The sequence below is a fragment of the Delphinus delphis genome, chromosome 16 (genome assembly GCF_949987515.2).
Source record: "Delphinus delphis chromosome 16, mDelDel1.2, whole genome shotgun sequence".
NCBI classification, from domain to species: Eukaryota; Metazoa; Chordata; class Mammalia; order Artiodactyla; family Delphinidae; genus Delphinus; species Delphinus delphis.
In genome coordinates, this window is record NC_082698.1 from 9,486,331 (window position 1) to 9,503,623 (window position 17,293).

The 17,293-nt window shown below is 51.1% G+C and overlaps 1 protein-coding gene across 3 annotated transcripts in view; it reads right to left on the reverse strand.

Annotated features, from left to right (window-relative positions):
• The window catches only part of LOC132439561 (transforming acidic coiled-coil-containing protein 2), a 141,694-nt gene that overhangs the window by 29,767 nt on the left and 94,634 nt on the right, over window positions 1-17,293 (reverse strand). For all 3 annotated transcript variants that reach the window (XM_069541501.1, XM_060033919.1, XM_060033917.1), the window contains 3 exons: window positions 7,536-8,847; window positions 3,647-3,707; window positions 2,315-2,516 (listed from right to left, as the gene is read on the reverse strand). In XM_069541501.1, coding sequence (XP_069397602.1) covers window positions 2,315-2,516; window positions 3,647-3,707; window positions 7,536-8,847 — 1,575 coding nt within the window. The remainder of the gene's footprint in view (window positions 1-2,314; window positions 2,517-3,646; window positions 3,708-7,535; window positions 8,848-17,293) is intronic.

The window sequence follows — 17,293 nt, forward strand, 5'->3', positions numbered from 1 at the left end:
TGTGCCACCAGGGAAGCCCCACAATCATTTTCTAAGGAGGCAGGTTTACTAGAGTTTTGTTCCAAACTTACAGATTTCCCTATTTGTGGAACTTTTGCAGAAAACAAACAATTCTCAAATATGCCACTAAGCTAGTGAGTGGACTGCTTTAGTTCTAAGTTAAAGATGAGGAAATAGATGTTACCACTGAATGGAGCACCTATTAGCTTGAAAGGTATTATGAAAATAATGCATGTAGGGAATTCCCTGGCGGTCCAGTGGTTAGGACTCCCCGCTTTCACCGCCGTGGACCCGGGTTCAATCCCTGGTCAGGGAACTAAGATCCCTCAAGCCATGTGGCGCGGCCAAAAAAAAAAAAACAAAGCATGTATTTATTTGGTTCCTGATGGTACAACCACACACACATAGCCCAAAACACACACCTTTTGATTCCTATCTATAATGGCGAGCTCAGGTTGGCTTCTATGACATTTAAAAGTTTCTTATTAAGCCTCAAGAGAGGTAAGCCAGCAGGAAACCACAGGTGCTACAAACTGGCCAGGCCCCTGCTAGTCTTCAGCCATCCCCTGCTGCTTCCGGGCTGTCAACACGCCCTCCCCTCCTCCCCCGCCCCGTCTCCCTCACACAGGTGCTGACTGATGCAAAGATCAAACTGTGGACACTAAGCTGTCTACCTGCCTAGGCTTCTATTTTCTTTTCCTCACAAAGCTGTCTTTAGCCCTTACTGTGTTCACGGTGCTGTAAGGAAAACAAAGCTGGCTCAGATGGGCTTCCTGTCTTTAAGAAACACACAGTCTAGTAGGGAAGCAAGAGATGCACCCGCATCATCCTTACCGCGTTACGTAACCTCAGAGCGAGTTCAGACCAAGCACTGATAGCAAACGGCAGAGGGGCCATGTCCAGGGAAAGGCTGGGAGGGGGCAGGACAAGCCTGGGAGACAGGGAAGCAGGGGGCATCCTGCAGCAGCCACTGCAGGGGAGCTGAGCAGGGGCGTCCCTGGGGGAAAGTGGTTCCATCCGGTACAGTCACGGCCCAGGGGTGTGTGCACAGAGGAAAAGGAGGACTGAAAAAAGCTGAGGCCAGGCCTGGGCCCCAGGGGTCAGGTTGGAGTGACATGGTCACTCTTAAGCCTCCCAAACCCGTAGCCAGAGGGCCAACCAAGCAACCAACCAAAGGCTCCATTACGCAGAAAATACAATGCCCGAAAGTCCAAATACTCGTAATTTGGATTGTCTTTTCATCAGCAAACTAGAGAAAGGCATTACAATAAGATAAGCACCCCAAATCCCCCCCAAACCTGACATGGATCTCACTGGTACCATTCAGAGACCTCATGGGCACACAGCAAGCCGCCAACAAGCCTGATCATACAAGAACCTCCAGAGGCAGCGTTCCTACTTACAATTAAGTCACCTCGGTTACAGCCCTGCCCTGCCCAGGCGGGGGCACGGGGCTGTCTGATGGAGATCATGGTTTTTCCTTAGCAGCAAAGAAGCGGAGATAAGGTTTCCCTGTAGGACTGCCCTCATATTGAATTCTACTCAGTTTTTAGAAATTGCTAGAAATCAAGAGCTTGGAAAGGGAAACTTAGAACCATCACAACAGCCCACGGTGCTGGAATGACGGTCCAGTACTAGGCTCACAAGCCCTACATGGTGGTGGGTGGAGGAAAGGCCCCAGGAGGACTAGGGAGGCAGGGTACCATCACCCCTGGAAATGGACTAATCCTTCGCAGGAAGGTTCTAGTTGCCGACTTAAGATACATGAATTTTTCAAGCCGAAGAATCAGGCAGAAAGCTGAAAGTGGGTATAGGTAAGGGGAAGGAAGATACTAATGAGATAAGTGACTTGCCTGGGGCCTATTCAGAAGGACTCAGTTCCTCTTGTTGGCAAGCCTGGGGGGACTCTCTGGTTTGGGGCTTGAGCAGGTGTCAGTCACACTGTGGGACGTCCCGTAGGGCCGATGAACAGTGGACTAAGAGACCGCACAGGCAGGTTGACGTACCCTGAGCGCTTGACTCAAAATCCTCAAGGGATGTAAGCCACACAGCCGAGAAGGTGCAAAGCTCAGGTGAGCTCAGGACCCCGAGGCAGAGAGCTCTCTGCAGGCTCTCAGCAGGTGCCCCGGGGTCACCGTTCGGCTGGTTTCAAGCCTCAGGCTGTTTCAAAAGGCAGCCTGAGCTCGGGGTGCACCGGGAGATGGTCCCCAACAGCACGGTTACCTGGCTTAGAAGTTCCTTTCTGGCCTTTTGCTCCCTAGGGGCAGTGGTCTCCAAGGCAGAGTGGTGGTCCAGCGGCCACCGAGTTGCTTACCCTCCGTGGGCGAATTGAACTTGGTCTCGTTGACGAAGGTGGACAGGTCCGAGGGCTGCGGGTAGTCCTGCTTGTCGGCCTCCAGGTCCACCGTCATGCACGTCCACTTCTGGTTGGTGACCGCCAGCTTCTCCTCGTCGGTTGCGTGGACCACCGCGGAGATGACGGGCGGCGTTTCCGGCGTGGTCACGGGGGTGGGGTCCTACCAGGAGAAGGGAAGCTGTCTCTTCTCTCGTCCAGCCTCCGCGCCCACCCACAGGGGTCTGGGCCCCCCTCACCAGGACCGGTCCCTGTCAAATTCCTCTGCTCAAAATAGTCCCAAGGACACCAAGTCTTTCCGCTATGAATTTCTTTTTCTGATGGTTTGTTTCAGGGGGTGATGACCGTGGGTTTTAAAAGAATCAGGATTTTGTGTCTTGGTTATTTGAGATACTCCTGCCCATTCGCTTTGAGAAAAATAAGGAAACTTTTACTACGGGCATGTTGATGAAGGCAACTATAGTGTTACGCCCACACCGTGCTTCAGGCTTGTACATCAACATCATCAACATTGCCTGACAGTCCTCACGCCTGACACGGGAGGTAGAGACAGGGAGGTCTCATCTCCATCTCCACAGAGGGTGTGCAGCTGAGCAGGGCAGGGTGGGAGCCCAGAAATGTTACAGCAGAGGTGGCATTGGACTCAAGACCCCTCTCGTGGGGCTGGGCGCCTCTCTGCAGCCTCGCCCTGCCCAGGGTGGGCTGGCCAGGGCTTTGCTTGTTTTATGACCTTGAATGGCCTGGCACATACTTCAGGATACCCTTCTTGGTCCGTAAACAGGGTAGAAGAAATGGCGTATATTTGGTAGAGGAACTATAGGAAGAGGGAGACAGGGACTCGTATGAAGAAAGAGCCCAAGCCGCCACTTCTGCAGGGGATGAAAGCCCTTTATCTCCCCATCCTGACCCTGGTTACATAATCCAGGGTTCCTGACACATATTCATTTCTTTCTCACTATATATGCGTTTATCTCAACAGTCTTCCGCAACTTGATATTCAAGTTAAGTTCTCAACAGATTAACTGGCCCAAATGGACCAGCACGACTCCCATAGAATCCAACTGACATTTTTCCTGAACATCTGCCTATTCTTGGGACATACTCTGATGTTTCCCCAAGGAAAGGGATCAAAACAATGTCTTGCAAACACTGAGGGACCCTCCCTGTAGGAGGCAAGGAGAGGGGCATGATGAGTAGAAAAGAAAACTCTATTGACTAATGGGGAATAAAAACACATCAGCCTTATCTTCCCGAGTGAGGGATAAAATCACAAGTATCAAGGGAACATTATACCTGAGAAGGTGGATCAGAGAGAGGAGACCGTTTTGGCGACTTTTTCACCCTAAATGTGTCACTGGAAACAAAATGGAAAATGTAAACACAACAGACAGAGGCACAGAACATTCCAGAGCCGACTGAGGCCCAGAGCGTCTGACTGCTGAGTATCTGACCCAGACCACCCTCCAGTCTACACCACTCCAACACCAACTGAAAGACGTCCACACCGACAATCCATTCCGACTTTTTAACAGACATTATTATTGCCCCCGAGGGAAAGAGTCATCAAGCTGGAAATCTCGGAAAAGATGCCATTTTGGAGAGCTGACCCAGAAAATGAAGCTAAATTTACCCAGATGTTCTTATTTCAAAAGGCAGATTCTGGTGAGCAGATTAATATATCTGGATCCATCCAGGAATGTCTGAACCAACTAAGGTGGGGGAGGGGACGTCAGCTCGTGACACCAGTTAACAGGATCCAGTTCACAGAAGACCAAGCCCACACAGCACTCAAACAACTGAAGGAGCCGTGCAGAAACAGGAAGGAAAGTCCCGGGTCTTCAGCGAGAACTGGCAGATTCCCTCCTACGCGCGGGAACCCTGAGCTTAATGGATTCCCGCACCTCTGACCTTCTGGGTGGGATTCTGACTAAAGGCAGGGCGAGGGGTGAGATCATTTTTTTTTTAAATTACGGTAGAATACACATAACGTAAAATTTACCATCTTCAACGCTTTTAAGTGTACAGTTCAGTAGCGTGAAGTACATTCACATTGTTGTGCAACCAATCTCCGGAACTGTTTTTCGGAGATGAAACAATTTTTTAAAAAATGTCTTTCCTAACCACGACTAACAACTCTGGTCTCTCTTTTTTTCCCCCTCGTATAAATAACTGGGGGCTGAGGGGGAGGGGAGGAGAGGGGAGGACCTAGGCCAAGGGAGCATCAGCTCAGACTCCAGAGGAGTCAGAAGGGGCTTTTAGCACAGACGCCTCCCTTAAGTCTACTGGGTGGTCAGGGGTGCATCTCCACTATCAGAATGGAGGCTTCTCCACCTGCAGATCGGCCCCTGCCCCCTGGGCTCAGGCCCCTCCGTGGTCTGGTCCTGCCCCCAGCAAGGCAAGGGCTTGTGCGGGGGTCCCCCTCACCTTAGACCACCCCCCTCCCCTCCCCTGCTCTAAATGTTAACTGGGTGGACAGAGCAAATTGGCACCAAGTTCCTCCTCGTGTTCTCTGGAATGAAACGCTCCAACAATGGCTTTCAGTCATGAAAGAAATACCATAAATGGTTATTTACAGCATTTATGACATTTGCCATGTGAACAGTGCAATCACAGCTTGAAGCATATATTTATCCATGCATATAAAGATACAACTGTGTATTTTACAGTTGCTAAATGGCTCTAAAATACCAGAGAAATCCCTTGGGCAGAAGAGAGCCTGAGAGATTCCACCCTATCCCGGGGCTGCTGGATGTCTGGGGCCAGGCCAGCTCCTCGTGGAATAATGGAGAGGCAGAGAAAGTGCCTGTCCTTGGGCCCCCCGGGAGCAGCCCACAAGATCTCTCCTGGCCAGGGAGGCAAAGCAGTCCAGGCACAGCGGTGGTCTGCTCTGTTGCTCTGTCTCCCTCAACAAGGCGACCCCCAGATGGCATGCTGATACCTAGCCCGGTCCTGCTGACCCAGAGCAGCCTGGCGATGGCTCTCACAGCCGTGTGCTCCACTGAGCTGACCCTGCGTTTCAGGGGGCTCCCATCAGTCTCAATTTGAAACAGCGCAAACATTTCTGCTTCACGTGTAGCCAGAACAAGTGGTAGCGGTTGCTGCCTGAGGTTGGACTGGGTGGTTATTTTAATGTGAAGCCACGATACTTTGAAAGCAATCGCCCAATTTCAAATGAAAGAATGGGATGAGAGTGAAAAAAAAAAATGTATGGGTTTCAGATGAAGACGTCCAATAAGCAAGGGGAAAAAGAAACTTCCATTCCTGACAAGCAGGCAGATGTTGGATAATCACGTTTTCACAGCCAAGCAGTTTCATTTATGCTAATCACGATGAAACAGATAAATAACCTCTGCTACTGGGAAGCCCCGTGCCCCATCATTCCCAGGCCCGCCACAGAAATACGTAAGGAGCAGCCATGGAAAGGAAATAAAGAGCTTGGAAGCAAAAACAAAGGCAGAAAAAAGCACATTTAGTGTAAGAGGCAGATTCCGTTTACTTTACTTACAACAGAGAACATACAGACATCACGTCTTCAACCATCCTAAGACAAGAAGACAAAGAAAAAGAGAGACAGACAGAAGGAACTGACAAAAATGGTAAATCTGCAGACAACTGGTTATTAATGGGTTAGAGGCTACAACAGCCCTCCGCTGCTCTGCTTGGAGTGTGGGCCACATCCCCGCTTTCTGGAGAGGGGCTGTCAGAGAACGCCTTCCTCTCTTGGTCCCAGTTATCCCATAAAATGCTGGTGGCTCAAAGAGCTTTGTCACCCCAGTGTAGGATTCCAAGCCATCTGCCCTAGAGGTAAGACCCGGAGATGGGTCAGCTTCCCCAACCTCGGTTGGCTACCTCTGATGACAGAACAGAAGAGAACCAAGCTACCTGCGGGGAAGGAGGAGGTAGTGGCTACAAACTGGCTCTCATCCCCCAAATGAGATAATAGCTTTGAGATTTGGGCCTTTCAGATTTCTCCGGTTTCAGGCTTAAAACAAAGCTTCCAACAAAGATGCTATGGAATCTTTAAGGAGGGCCTGGTTTGGCCGCTGATCTAAGAAAAGTCCCATTTTGGGCCAGGACTGTTTCCTCTATCCAACACCGGACAGAGGTAAGGCGATCCAAGGCCAAAGCCTGCTTAGAGACCTTCTTCTCAGGAAGCCTTGGGTTCTTCTCAAATGTTAAATGCTTGGGGGAGCCCAGAACGAGAGGTAAACAGGTCACCATCTATCTCCATTTGTGCCAGGCAGACTCGGAGGGGCCAGCAGCTATGGTCTGTGCTGCTGAGTTGCCGCCAGCAGCCCGGTCTCCTTGGCCTTGTTAAATTATTGACGCTACTACATGAGTGCAGAAAAGCTCCAAGCACCAAACCACCTACCCTTGGACCAAAGTCCTGAGGATGGACCGGTAGCCATCCGAGTTGGAGCTGGGTCTTGGGATGAATTCCAGAGGCACGGACACGTAGTGTTATGCTCAGTCTACTTGGCCAGTGTTTGGATAGCAGACCTGATTATTAATGGCCTCCTGGGGACCGTGGGGACTGCTTCTCCCTTTCAGGTTGCATTGACCTGTTCTGGACCTACAGGGCCTGTGGACGCTCGTCTATGAAGATGACTACACAGGGCTGAAGACAAACGGGCATGCTTCTTACACGTTAGCTGGGGTACAGGAAGGGGCCCAGACCGGACCTCTCTCTCTCTCAAGGGCTTCCCAAGCCTACTGTGTTTGCCTCCTGGGCTAATGTCTCCTTAATGGGCAGAAACAAACACTACACATTTTAATAATATAAGGGCAGATCTCTTAGTTTTGAGGCCACTCCAAAAAGCAATTCATGTGTTAAACAGAAAATGCCAAGTCACCAACAGGGAGGCTGACCAGACCTCCACTGGGCTGCTCCCTTTCCATGGTTCCCACACTCTCCTGAAGTTGAAAGTCAGCTCTTCAGCTACAAGTAAAGCTTTAGACCACTGACTAATTGAGGCAAAAGATCAATGACTCTAGACCCAACGGGATATGTGGATGGGAAAAGCCAGCACCGTGGGCGCAGAGAGGAATGAAAACAGGTATCCTGCCGCAAACATGGTGGCACTGCAGCCAATGGGGGACGGATCATCCAGGCACGTGAGCGACAATCACAGCCAATGCTCAGCCCCGACTCCGATCTTACCACCTGCACCCCTGAACTTACGTCTTGAGGGGCGTCTTCTTCTTCTTGGCGGGCTTGTTCAGCCCATCCCCGTCCACTCCATTGGCTTCGACGGTACTGGCTGGGATCTCAAAGGAGGCTGGGGATTTAGAAGGTGAGCTGGGGGTCTTAGAGCATGTCTTAAAGGGCTCAGTGGACTCGTCACAGGCGTCCGGGTCAAAGCTGTATGACTGTTGGGGCAGTTTGGGAGACTCCTGCATTTTTGAGGTGGAAGAAAAAGGGTTAAAATTGGGGTCATCCCACTTGTCAATATCAAAGGTGTAGGTACCTTTAGCGATAGGGATGTCATTGGGTTCAGCAGGGGATCTGGTAGGCGAGGCAGGAGTGTTGTCGAGTTTTTCGGGTGTTTTTTTCATCTTTGGCCTCCTTAGGGGCATTTTGGCAACCGGCTTTTTGCCTATCTTTTTGGTGGGAGGGGGGTTTTCCTGCTGGGTGTCCCAACTACCCTTGTCCTCAGAATAGTCAAACTCCAGCCTCACTGAGAGGCCTTTGGCTGGGGAGTCCTCTTGCCCCGCAGTATCCAATGGGGACACCTCCACCACCTCTGGGGCCGTGGCAGGAGACAATGCTTTCCTTCCAGCGAGGGGTGAGTTCTGCACTCTGCCACCCCCAGAAGCTGGGGGGATGGCCCCTTCTGCACCCTCGGAGTCCAGAGGGCAGGCAGCCTTGGGCACAGCAGCAGGTTCTACGGGTGCCTCCTCCGATAAGGCTGGTCCAGAACCTTCCGTCTTGGCCGATTCCGTTTTCGTCTCGGCGATTCGATTCTCCTCGCTGGGGTCGGGACTCTCTTCGGCTGGCTCTTGCTGTGTCTCTTTCACTGGGGGGGTTTCAGGGGGTTTCTTAGTGGTCTGTTTCTTTTTTAAGGAAGGTGGCCTCGGTTTCTTAGTTCGCTTAAGGGTACTGGAAGCACTGCTCGAACCCGTGCTATGTGCATCCGGGGCCGGGGCCGCGGCCTCGGGGTTGCCTGAGCAAGAAGCACCATCAAAGTCACCGGCTTGCAGGCTGAGCGAGCGGGATAACGTCGACTTAGAGATGGGGACAGAGTCCGTGGACTTCCTCCGCGAGCTCACCTTGCAATCCTGATTCTTAGAGTCTGAGGAGCGAGGCTCCAAGGTCTGAAAATTATCCACCAGCTCGATGTTGTCAAAGTCCAAGTTGTAAGCCCCGCTGCTGGCTATCGGCTTGTCTTCATCGAAGACGGAGGAGAAGGACTGTGTCGGAGGACGGAAAGGACTTCCTTCCACCGAGCTGCTGTGGGGGCCATCGGGGACACAGACCGGCTCAGAGCCACATCCTGAGGAAACGGAGACAAAGCCGTCACTGAAGGACACAGGACACTTCGGACAGTCTCTCATCCCATGCCAGACTACAACCCTCTAATACCAGAGCCCCAGGTCAGCCCACCCATCACTGGACAGGCATGCTGCTTGGGTACAAATCCTGCTCTCACCCATTGGCTCCAGGGTCTGGACAAGCTGACCCTCAGCTCTCTCATCTGTAAAGTGGGAGCAATAAGAGCTGTTTAAGGAATAGCTCAAATCCTTGTCATTCAAAGTACGTTTACCAAGTGCCTGATCAAACAAAGCACCTGTTCTGGGCGTTGGGTATTCAACAATGAACGAAATCTTTGCCCTTCTGGAAGCTACATTCTTTAGGGAGAAGACAGTCAAGGAACAATAAACAAGTAAAACGTATGGACTGTTGGACGGTGACGAGTGCTATGGAGAAAAAGAAAGCCAGGGGAGGGGTGTTGCAATTTTAAAATAAGGCAGCTGGGCAAAGCCCTCCAAGGAGGAAACACTGAAGCCAAGATCAGAAACGAGGTAAAGGCGTGAACCAGGGGGATACCTGCGGGGGGAAGCATCCTAGGCAAAGGGAACAGCAAGTGCAAAGGCCCTGGGGTAGGCGCACACCTGGTGTGTTGCAGAAGTATCAGAGGCCAGTGTGGCTAAAGTAAAGGAGAGGAGCAGGAAAGGAAGACAGAGAAAGAATGCAAGTAAAGCATAGTGAGCCTTTGGGAAATACTAGTTGCTATCATCATCCAGCCTGCTCTTGACTCGTCAGAGCCTTTATCTGGAGGCCCAGGGCAACTGCAGCAGGACTGAGCTCGCCCCGTCTGCCACCTGTCCCGACTCCAGGGATCCCCGTGATCTCTCCCTCCAACCCTGCCTGCCATGCTCCTCTTCTTGGCCTTCCCTCTCATCCATCCTCTCTCCTTTTTTCTAGAGCTTCTTCCCCGTTTCTCCTCCTCCCTCAGCCACTACCAGCCAAGGAGGCTGATCCTTATTTTAAAACATGCTGCGGGCGCTCCAGATGCTGGCCAAGATATTCCACCATCTCATGACCCCACTGCTCTGCTGGGATGCGGCCAGCCTGGCCTTGGCTACCCTGGGCTCTGCCTGCACCAGGCAGCACCTTGCATGCATTTCTGGCTTCACAGCTGTCCTGGGCAGTCAAGATGCCAGAAAACGATTGGCCAGAAAACTGAAAACGTGTCCCTAGACAAAGGGGAGAAAATGTTGCAAAGTGGCCTGCAGAAGAAGGAATTCAAGAGCTGGCACAGGGACTTCCCCGGCGGTCCAGTGGGTAAGACTCCGGGCTTCCACCGTAGGGGGCGCAGTTTCGATCCCTGGTCGGGGAACTAAAATCCCGCATGCTGTGTGCAGCGGCCAAAAAAAGAAAAAAAAAAAAAAAAAGAGCTGGCACGTATATGACTTGGGACGGCATTCCACTACAGGAGTTATATCCTGCAGTACCCACCCCACCCCTTGCCGTGGGTTGCCAGATAAAATATAGGATGTTCAGTTAAATTTGCATTTAGAATAAAAGAATACATTTTTTAGTGTAAATATGTCCCAGTCACTCACTGTGTATCTGCGATTCTAATTTAATTGGACGCTCTGTATTTTTGTTCGCTAAATCTGGCAGCCCTAATCCCTCATTCCAACAAACCAACAAGGTTTGAGAAATGCTCACGCACCCCCAAACTGGCTTCCTACTGTAGATTTTTCTCAGAGCGGTTCATGCTCGCGGCAGCACACCCCGAGGTGGTGAGCACTTAGCAGAGAACCGCAGGAGACGAAGACAACACGGGGAAACTGCCGGCCTCCTGAGTTCAGGAACTGGTCTCGTTTATCTTCGTTTTCCCTGGACCTGCCACACTTTCTCTTGCCAGCTCAATAAATGCCTCTGGCATTGAGATCCCTTCCTGGAAGCAGGTCTATTCGCCAGCCATGGTTTCAAACCTTCCCTTCTCTTCTGCATCCAAAGCCACCCCAAGCCCTACTTGGAGCAGATGTCCTAGAAGATGGGAGCACTTGCTTGAAGGCTCTCAACCCTTTTTGCCAAAAGATTCCTCCGTGTCTCGAAAACACTCCTGCTTCATTCTCATCTCAAAAGATGTCCCCTCCCTTCTTCTTTCTACAACCGTCTCCCTCCCTATTTCCTCCAGAGACTGGCACCCTCCGGCACCCCATCCTCGCATCAGCAGTTGCCTCCCCTTCCTGCCCTGGACACACAGTACAGAGGGCACCGAAGGACCAGGGGACTCAGAGGACCAGGTGTTTCAAGTGGGCCTTGCAGGAGAGAGAAAGGGCCTCAGCCCAGCCCATCATTTCCAAAGCAAGGCCCACAACTGCTGACCTGCGTTCTCTCAGGCTGCTACGCATACCCCAGCAGCCTGAAGAAGGAAGCCTTTCGAGGCCCTTCAGATGTCAGGAGTTCTCCCCAGACCGTGCAACAGTCAGCAGATATGCAGCTCAACCATCTGCTAACTGTTTTCCCCAGAAGAAAAGCTCTCTGACGGCTTAATGTGGCTTTCCTCTTTAGAACTGACACACCCTAATTAAATCATCATGGACCAGGAAATCGAGTCTCGACACAGGGCTTCTTAGCCTCGGCACTGTGGCCATCTCAGGATGGTTAGTACTTTGTCGCAGCGGGCCCAGCCTGTTCATTGTAGGATGTCTAGCAGAATCCTTGGCTTCTGCCCACTAGATGCCATTAGCATCCCCCCACCCCAAGCTGTGACAACAACAATATGTCTAGAAATTACCAAATGTTCCCTGGGGGGGCGCAATAATCCCTGGTTGAGAACCACTGTTTTATTGTCTGTTGACCGGAGCAGGGCTGGGAGGGCCCTTCGATGCTCTTCAGAGAAAACTTTAGACCAGAGAAATGGGTCACTGCCACGTGCAGGCCTTGATTTTCCAAAGCAAGTGTGGTCCAACTGGATTCCCGGTCCCCCCCACTGGATTTCTAAATGTCCATACATCGTATCTGCATGAAGACAATTTATTCATTCATTCCTATATGTCAAACAATCTGGCTGCCTCCTATACGTCAACCACTGTGGGGCATGCTGTGGACACAGAGGTAAGGAAGGATCCATCCACGTGCTCACGTCCTCTGCCTGCTGCATCCCAACAGCGCAGACCTGGGCAACGCTTGCCCTGGAGACCAACGCCTTGTCCTGGCTCCAGGTTCTGGCTCAGTCTGAGGACAAAATCAGCATCTTTGGTTCATGATACCCAAAGGATTACTAGATGGTGCCCGACATATCAGTCAGCTCAGGCCACCAGAACAAAGTCCACAGACCAAAGGGCTTAAACAACACAGCTCTGGAGGCTGGAAGTCCGAGGTCAAGGGGTCCACAGGTTTGGTTTCTCCTTGACTTGCTGACGGCCATCTTCTCCCTGTGTCCTCACACGGCCTTTGCTCTGTGTGAGCTCATCCCTAACGTCTCCTCCTCTTCTTACAGGGACGCCAGCCCTAATAGGTTAGCGCCTTACGACCTCATTTAACCTTCGTCACCTCCTTAAAGGTCCTATCTTCAAATACAGTCACACTGGGGGGTCAGGGCTTCAACATATGAACTTGAGGGCACACAGTGCAGTCCCTAACTGTGCTAGGCAATACAATCCCCGAGCTAAGGAAAAAAGAAATGTGTTCGGAAACAAGAGGGGATTCCAAGGAAAGGGAGAAAGCCAACAAGGGGCAACCGATGTCACCCAACTCTCACACTACTGTCTTCAAAGGCCACATCCCTTAGCCTTGCTGACTGCTTCTAACTGGAGCACGTACTGCCAGCTGTGTTGTGCTGCTCCCTCCGCCTCCCCCCACCCCACCCCCACCCAGCTCACCCTGGGCAGGAACCCACAGGCCCAGAGGCCTAAAGGTGCCAACACAAGGCACCCCTGCACTCAGACGCTTAGCCTCGTCCAGTATATCAAGCGTCAATGGTCTTGTACACGGGGAGCCCAGCTCTATATCCTTCCAAGTATGTGAATAATAATCGATTGCAATCAATAATGTTTATTCTGGAAAAGGCCTCCGTTTTTTTTTTGTTTGTTTGTTTGTTTGTTTTGCGGTACGTGGGCCTCTCACTGCTGTGGCCTCTCCCGCTGCGGAGCACAGGCTCCGGACGCACAGGCTCAGCGGCCACGGCTCACGGGCCCAGCCGCTCCGCGGCATGTGGGATCTTCCCGGACTGGGGCACGAACCCGTGTCCCCTACATCGGCAGGCGGATTCCCAACCACTGCGCCACCAGGGAAGCCCAAGTCCTCCGTTTTAAGTAGGCTAATGAGAGATAAATAGAGCCTGACTCAGTCCTCATGCAGCATTTTGCCTGAGATGCTCACTGAAAGCCCCGACTTGTGGCTCCTCCCTGGCGAAGCAGTTCAGCACGGCTGGGATCAGGGCTCGGAACGCCCATTTTCACAGGTGCCACAGGTGGCTCCCAGAGCAGGGAAGTCGGGCCCGGGCTAGCTCATGTCACCTGCTTCCTATCAGGACACAGTCTAGTTCTTCACATCTCCGGGGGCAATGTTTTCACATGTGGCCACAGATGTGGCTTGGAGGATCAGCCTGGATGGCTTGGACTGATCTTTGAGGTGAGTTCTGATTGCTTATGGGGACTCAGCGGTGTGGGACGTCAGGGCAGGTGGAAGTGACAGGCAGATGCGGTCCCTGTGTGTCCACTCTCTGATGTGGTCACTAAACCCAGAACGGACCAGCAAGAGAGGCAGGCAGCCCATGCAAAATCGGCTTCTCTCCCAGACCCGGGAGGCTTCCGGACTCTCACGCAGACCCTGCTGGGTCCCGAGGACCTCCATACCTGGCAGGTCTGTGCCCGCTGCTTCCTGGGTACCTGCCTTGCTCTCCCACATCTATGCTCTCAAACCTGCCTTCAGCTCCCAAAGGCTGAGGAGCAGCCCTGCTTGAGGCTCTGTGGGTCACGACAGCTATCGACTGGGGTGACTGTTTGCAGATGGAGAAATTCTCTGTGAAAACAGGTTGGATCCACCTGAGCTGGACGTTGAGTGCAGTCAAGATCCTCCAGCGAGGTCATTAAGGGCAGACAATGTGAGTCCAAAGGCTCAGGGCCCTACCAGGTTCTTGGTGTGCCCCCCAAGGTGCCCAGGGCCACCCCTGGCAGGTTATTCAACTCCTCTGAGCCTCAACCATAAATCAAGCATTCTTGTGAGGATGAAACAGGAGGAGCACGTAAGCACCTAGTCCCGGGTACAGCAGTGCCAGGAAACAGCAGCCGTGGGCCCCAACTCTTACACACGCCACCGTGACTCCACTCCCTGTGCCCCTGCCCCAGGACGGGAAGGGCTCTCGCCTGGCCGAGCTCTCAGATGCCTCCTCGCCTGATACCAGGAGGCTTCCTGTCTCTCTGCGGCGGGCACCCTGCACTTCAACCTCAGAGGAGATGAAAGCAAGTGACGATATGTATGGAGACTGAGTCCTGAGACGTGAAAACAGAAGCCCCTGGGTGCAGTAAGCTCCCTTCTGGGTCAATCTGCAGACAGCAGTCCACACACGGCCACGTGGAGCACAACTGGAGCCTCAACGAGGCCACCCTCCCCGCGGAGCAGTGAGGAAAGGTCGAGGCCAAGTAGGGCACGGGCGGCTCCGGTCACCTCCAAGGTCCCCCACACCGGCCTTCCCCGTGCTGGGCATCCTCCCAGCGACAATGAGCAAACAGCGCTTCCCCCACGCGGAACCGCGTCTCCAGAGGGAGGGCAACTGTAGGATGGAAACCCGCCCCTGGTCTCATAGACGGGCTTTCCTCACTGACCATCTACTTGCCACCCACCTGGCAACCGCATGGCCTACCCTCTGCCTCGGATGTACCGGTTCATCTCGCCTGCACAGAGAGCAACTTGATTTCCAAATGGAAGGGAGTCGAGAAGCGGGGATTCTGATCCCACAGCCCCTCACTTGTTTTGAGACCAAGGTCAAGGTCCAGAAGCCCCACATCTCACTGGCAAGCAGGTGACGAGATGCCCAGTACAGGGATGCTGTGAGCACTGGGGCTCCTCCCCTTGCCTGAGATGGGATGAAACTTGCTAAGAACCTGGCACAGGACTGGCACATGGCAGACATGAAATGGAGCTATTATTTAATTATGTGACGTTTAATTATGTCCTTCAGTGGTCAGTTTTGAGTTCTAATAATGCAGCCACGCGTCCTGATCACAGAACCATGAAAAGTCGGAGTGGGAAGGATCTCAGAGGACTCACGGGTCACCTGCTTCATTTTACAGATAAGAAAACGGCTCAGAAAGTGATTTAGTTATATATATATATTTTTTTTTCTTCTTTTTCAGATTCTTTTCCATTATAGGTTATTGCAAGACACTGAAAATAGTTCCCTGTGCTCTACGGTAGGTCCCTGTTTAACTATTTTGCACTCAGTAGAGTGTTTATGCTAATCCCAAACTCCTAATTTACCTCCCACTCCTCCGCTATCCCCTCTGGTAACCGTAGGTTTGTTTCTTATGTCTGTGGGTCTATTTCTGTTTTGTAAATAAGTTCATTTGTATCATTTTTTTTGGAATTCCACATATAAGTGATATTATATGATGTTTGTCTTTCTCCGTCTGGCTTACATCACTTAATATGATGGTCTCTGGGTGCGTCCATGTTGCTGCAAATGGCATTATTTCGTTCTTTTTTAATGGCTGGGTGGTATTCCACTGTGTATATATACGCACTGCATCTTCTCCGTCCATTCATCTGTCGATGGACTTGGTTTGCTTCCATGTCTTGGCTATTGTAAATAGTGCTGCTATGAACAATGGGGTGCACGTAACTTTTCAAATTAATTTTCTCCCGTTTCTTTTCAATTAAAGAGGTTAATTTCACTTTTATTTTTTAGTTAATCTGTCTCTAACGTAGCAACCTAAGGTAAAATCATGTCCTCGCTGAAAATAAGATTTAATGACTAATCCACATAGGCAGTTACATGTTTTTGTATCATGAGCTAAACCAGCAGTTTTAACCAACTATGCAAGAATTATAAAGCCACTGAAATAAAAGCCATAAAGCCTTGAGTGACCATCCCTAGTTAGACTATGTTAATCAATGGTAAATGCTAAGAGCCTCTGGAATGTATATTTACCTAATAACTAGTAAAATCATACAATCATTAAAAAAATCTTAGGTCAGTTATTAAAAAAAAAAAGAAAAAAAAAGAAAAAAAACTGGGCTCAGATAAGCCACACCCTGGCACAGCCCAGACGAGCGGCAGACACATGGGGGCCAGCCACATCTCACCCATTATCCTGTCCCGTGCAGCACAATCACGCTGGCAGCACCCAAGGTAAGGTGACAGATTATTTTGTAAAATTAAGTTTCCAGGAGGAAACATCACGTCTTTATTCACAGCCAAAGGTCTCGTCTATTATTTCCTGGGGTTCTTTTGGCACCTTTAGCAACAGCGCAGGCGCTCTGCAGAGGCAAAAACCAAACAGCAGATTTTCCTCTCTTGCCCTCTCTCTCCCTCGGTTCCCAGAAGGAAGCTTTCTTCTCCTCTAGCCACCTCCACAAGCAAGCACAGCGCCCCTTTAATCTGTACCGTCCCATGCTGTCCACAGAAGGGACCAGCAGACTTTTCTAATGAGTGTGACAAATCAGCTGGATCTTTGTACAGCCCAAGACAGGGGGGCTTTAGGCAGACACAATCCCGACCGTAAGTGTCCTTATTGTATAATCCGCATACATGTAGCTTCACTGTCGTTTTCCAAGGAGGAGAAGCATAAAGTCAGACTCCAGCCAGGGTAATCAAAAGTTCCATGGGGCTGTGACTCATGGCAATTCACGGCTCCAACCCCTTCCACTGGGGGATCTCTCTTAATCCTCCATAGTGTTCATTCTTTCAAAAACTACCATCCGAGCAAGAGGTGAGTGTTGTGCACGCGTGTGGGTGCGTGTTTAAGAATGGAGATTGTTCTTTGCTTTGTTGAAAGAGAAGTCAGGAAGAAGGAACAAAGACAGGCTGAAGAAAAGAACAGAGGTGGCAAACCAACCCCAGAAGCGCTATGTGACTGGAAATCCCACAGGACGCACACGTGCCCACAGCAATGACCGTCCTCTGGACTCTGCGTGGCGCTTGGGGGTGGACCACGCACTGTCCTCGGCCTTCATTCTTCTTCTGACATCTTTCCTAAGGTATCCCACACATGTGTAGGCATGAACTTATTATACCCATAAGGATAATTTATTCTTAATTGCACATTTGACCTAAGGATTAAAATGTGTTTGTCATTCAGCCACTTTCCATTAAAACCTTGGGGCGAATTTTTTACAATATTATAGGAAATGGAATTTTTACGTTCTTTATTATATGAAAGAAAGTTGGGGTGCAAACGACTCCCTGAGAAATGTAAGCAGCCCTTCCTGCTTCTTCCCCACCTTAAAATCAAATAAATTCCAATAATTAGCCTCTCAGA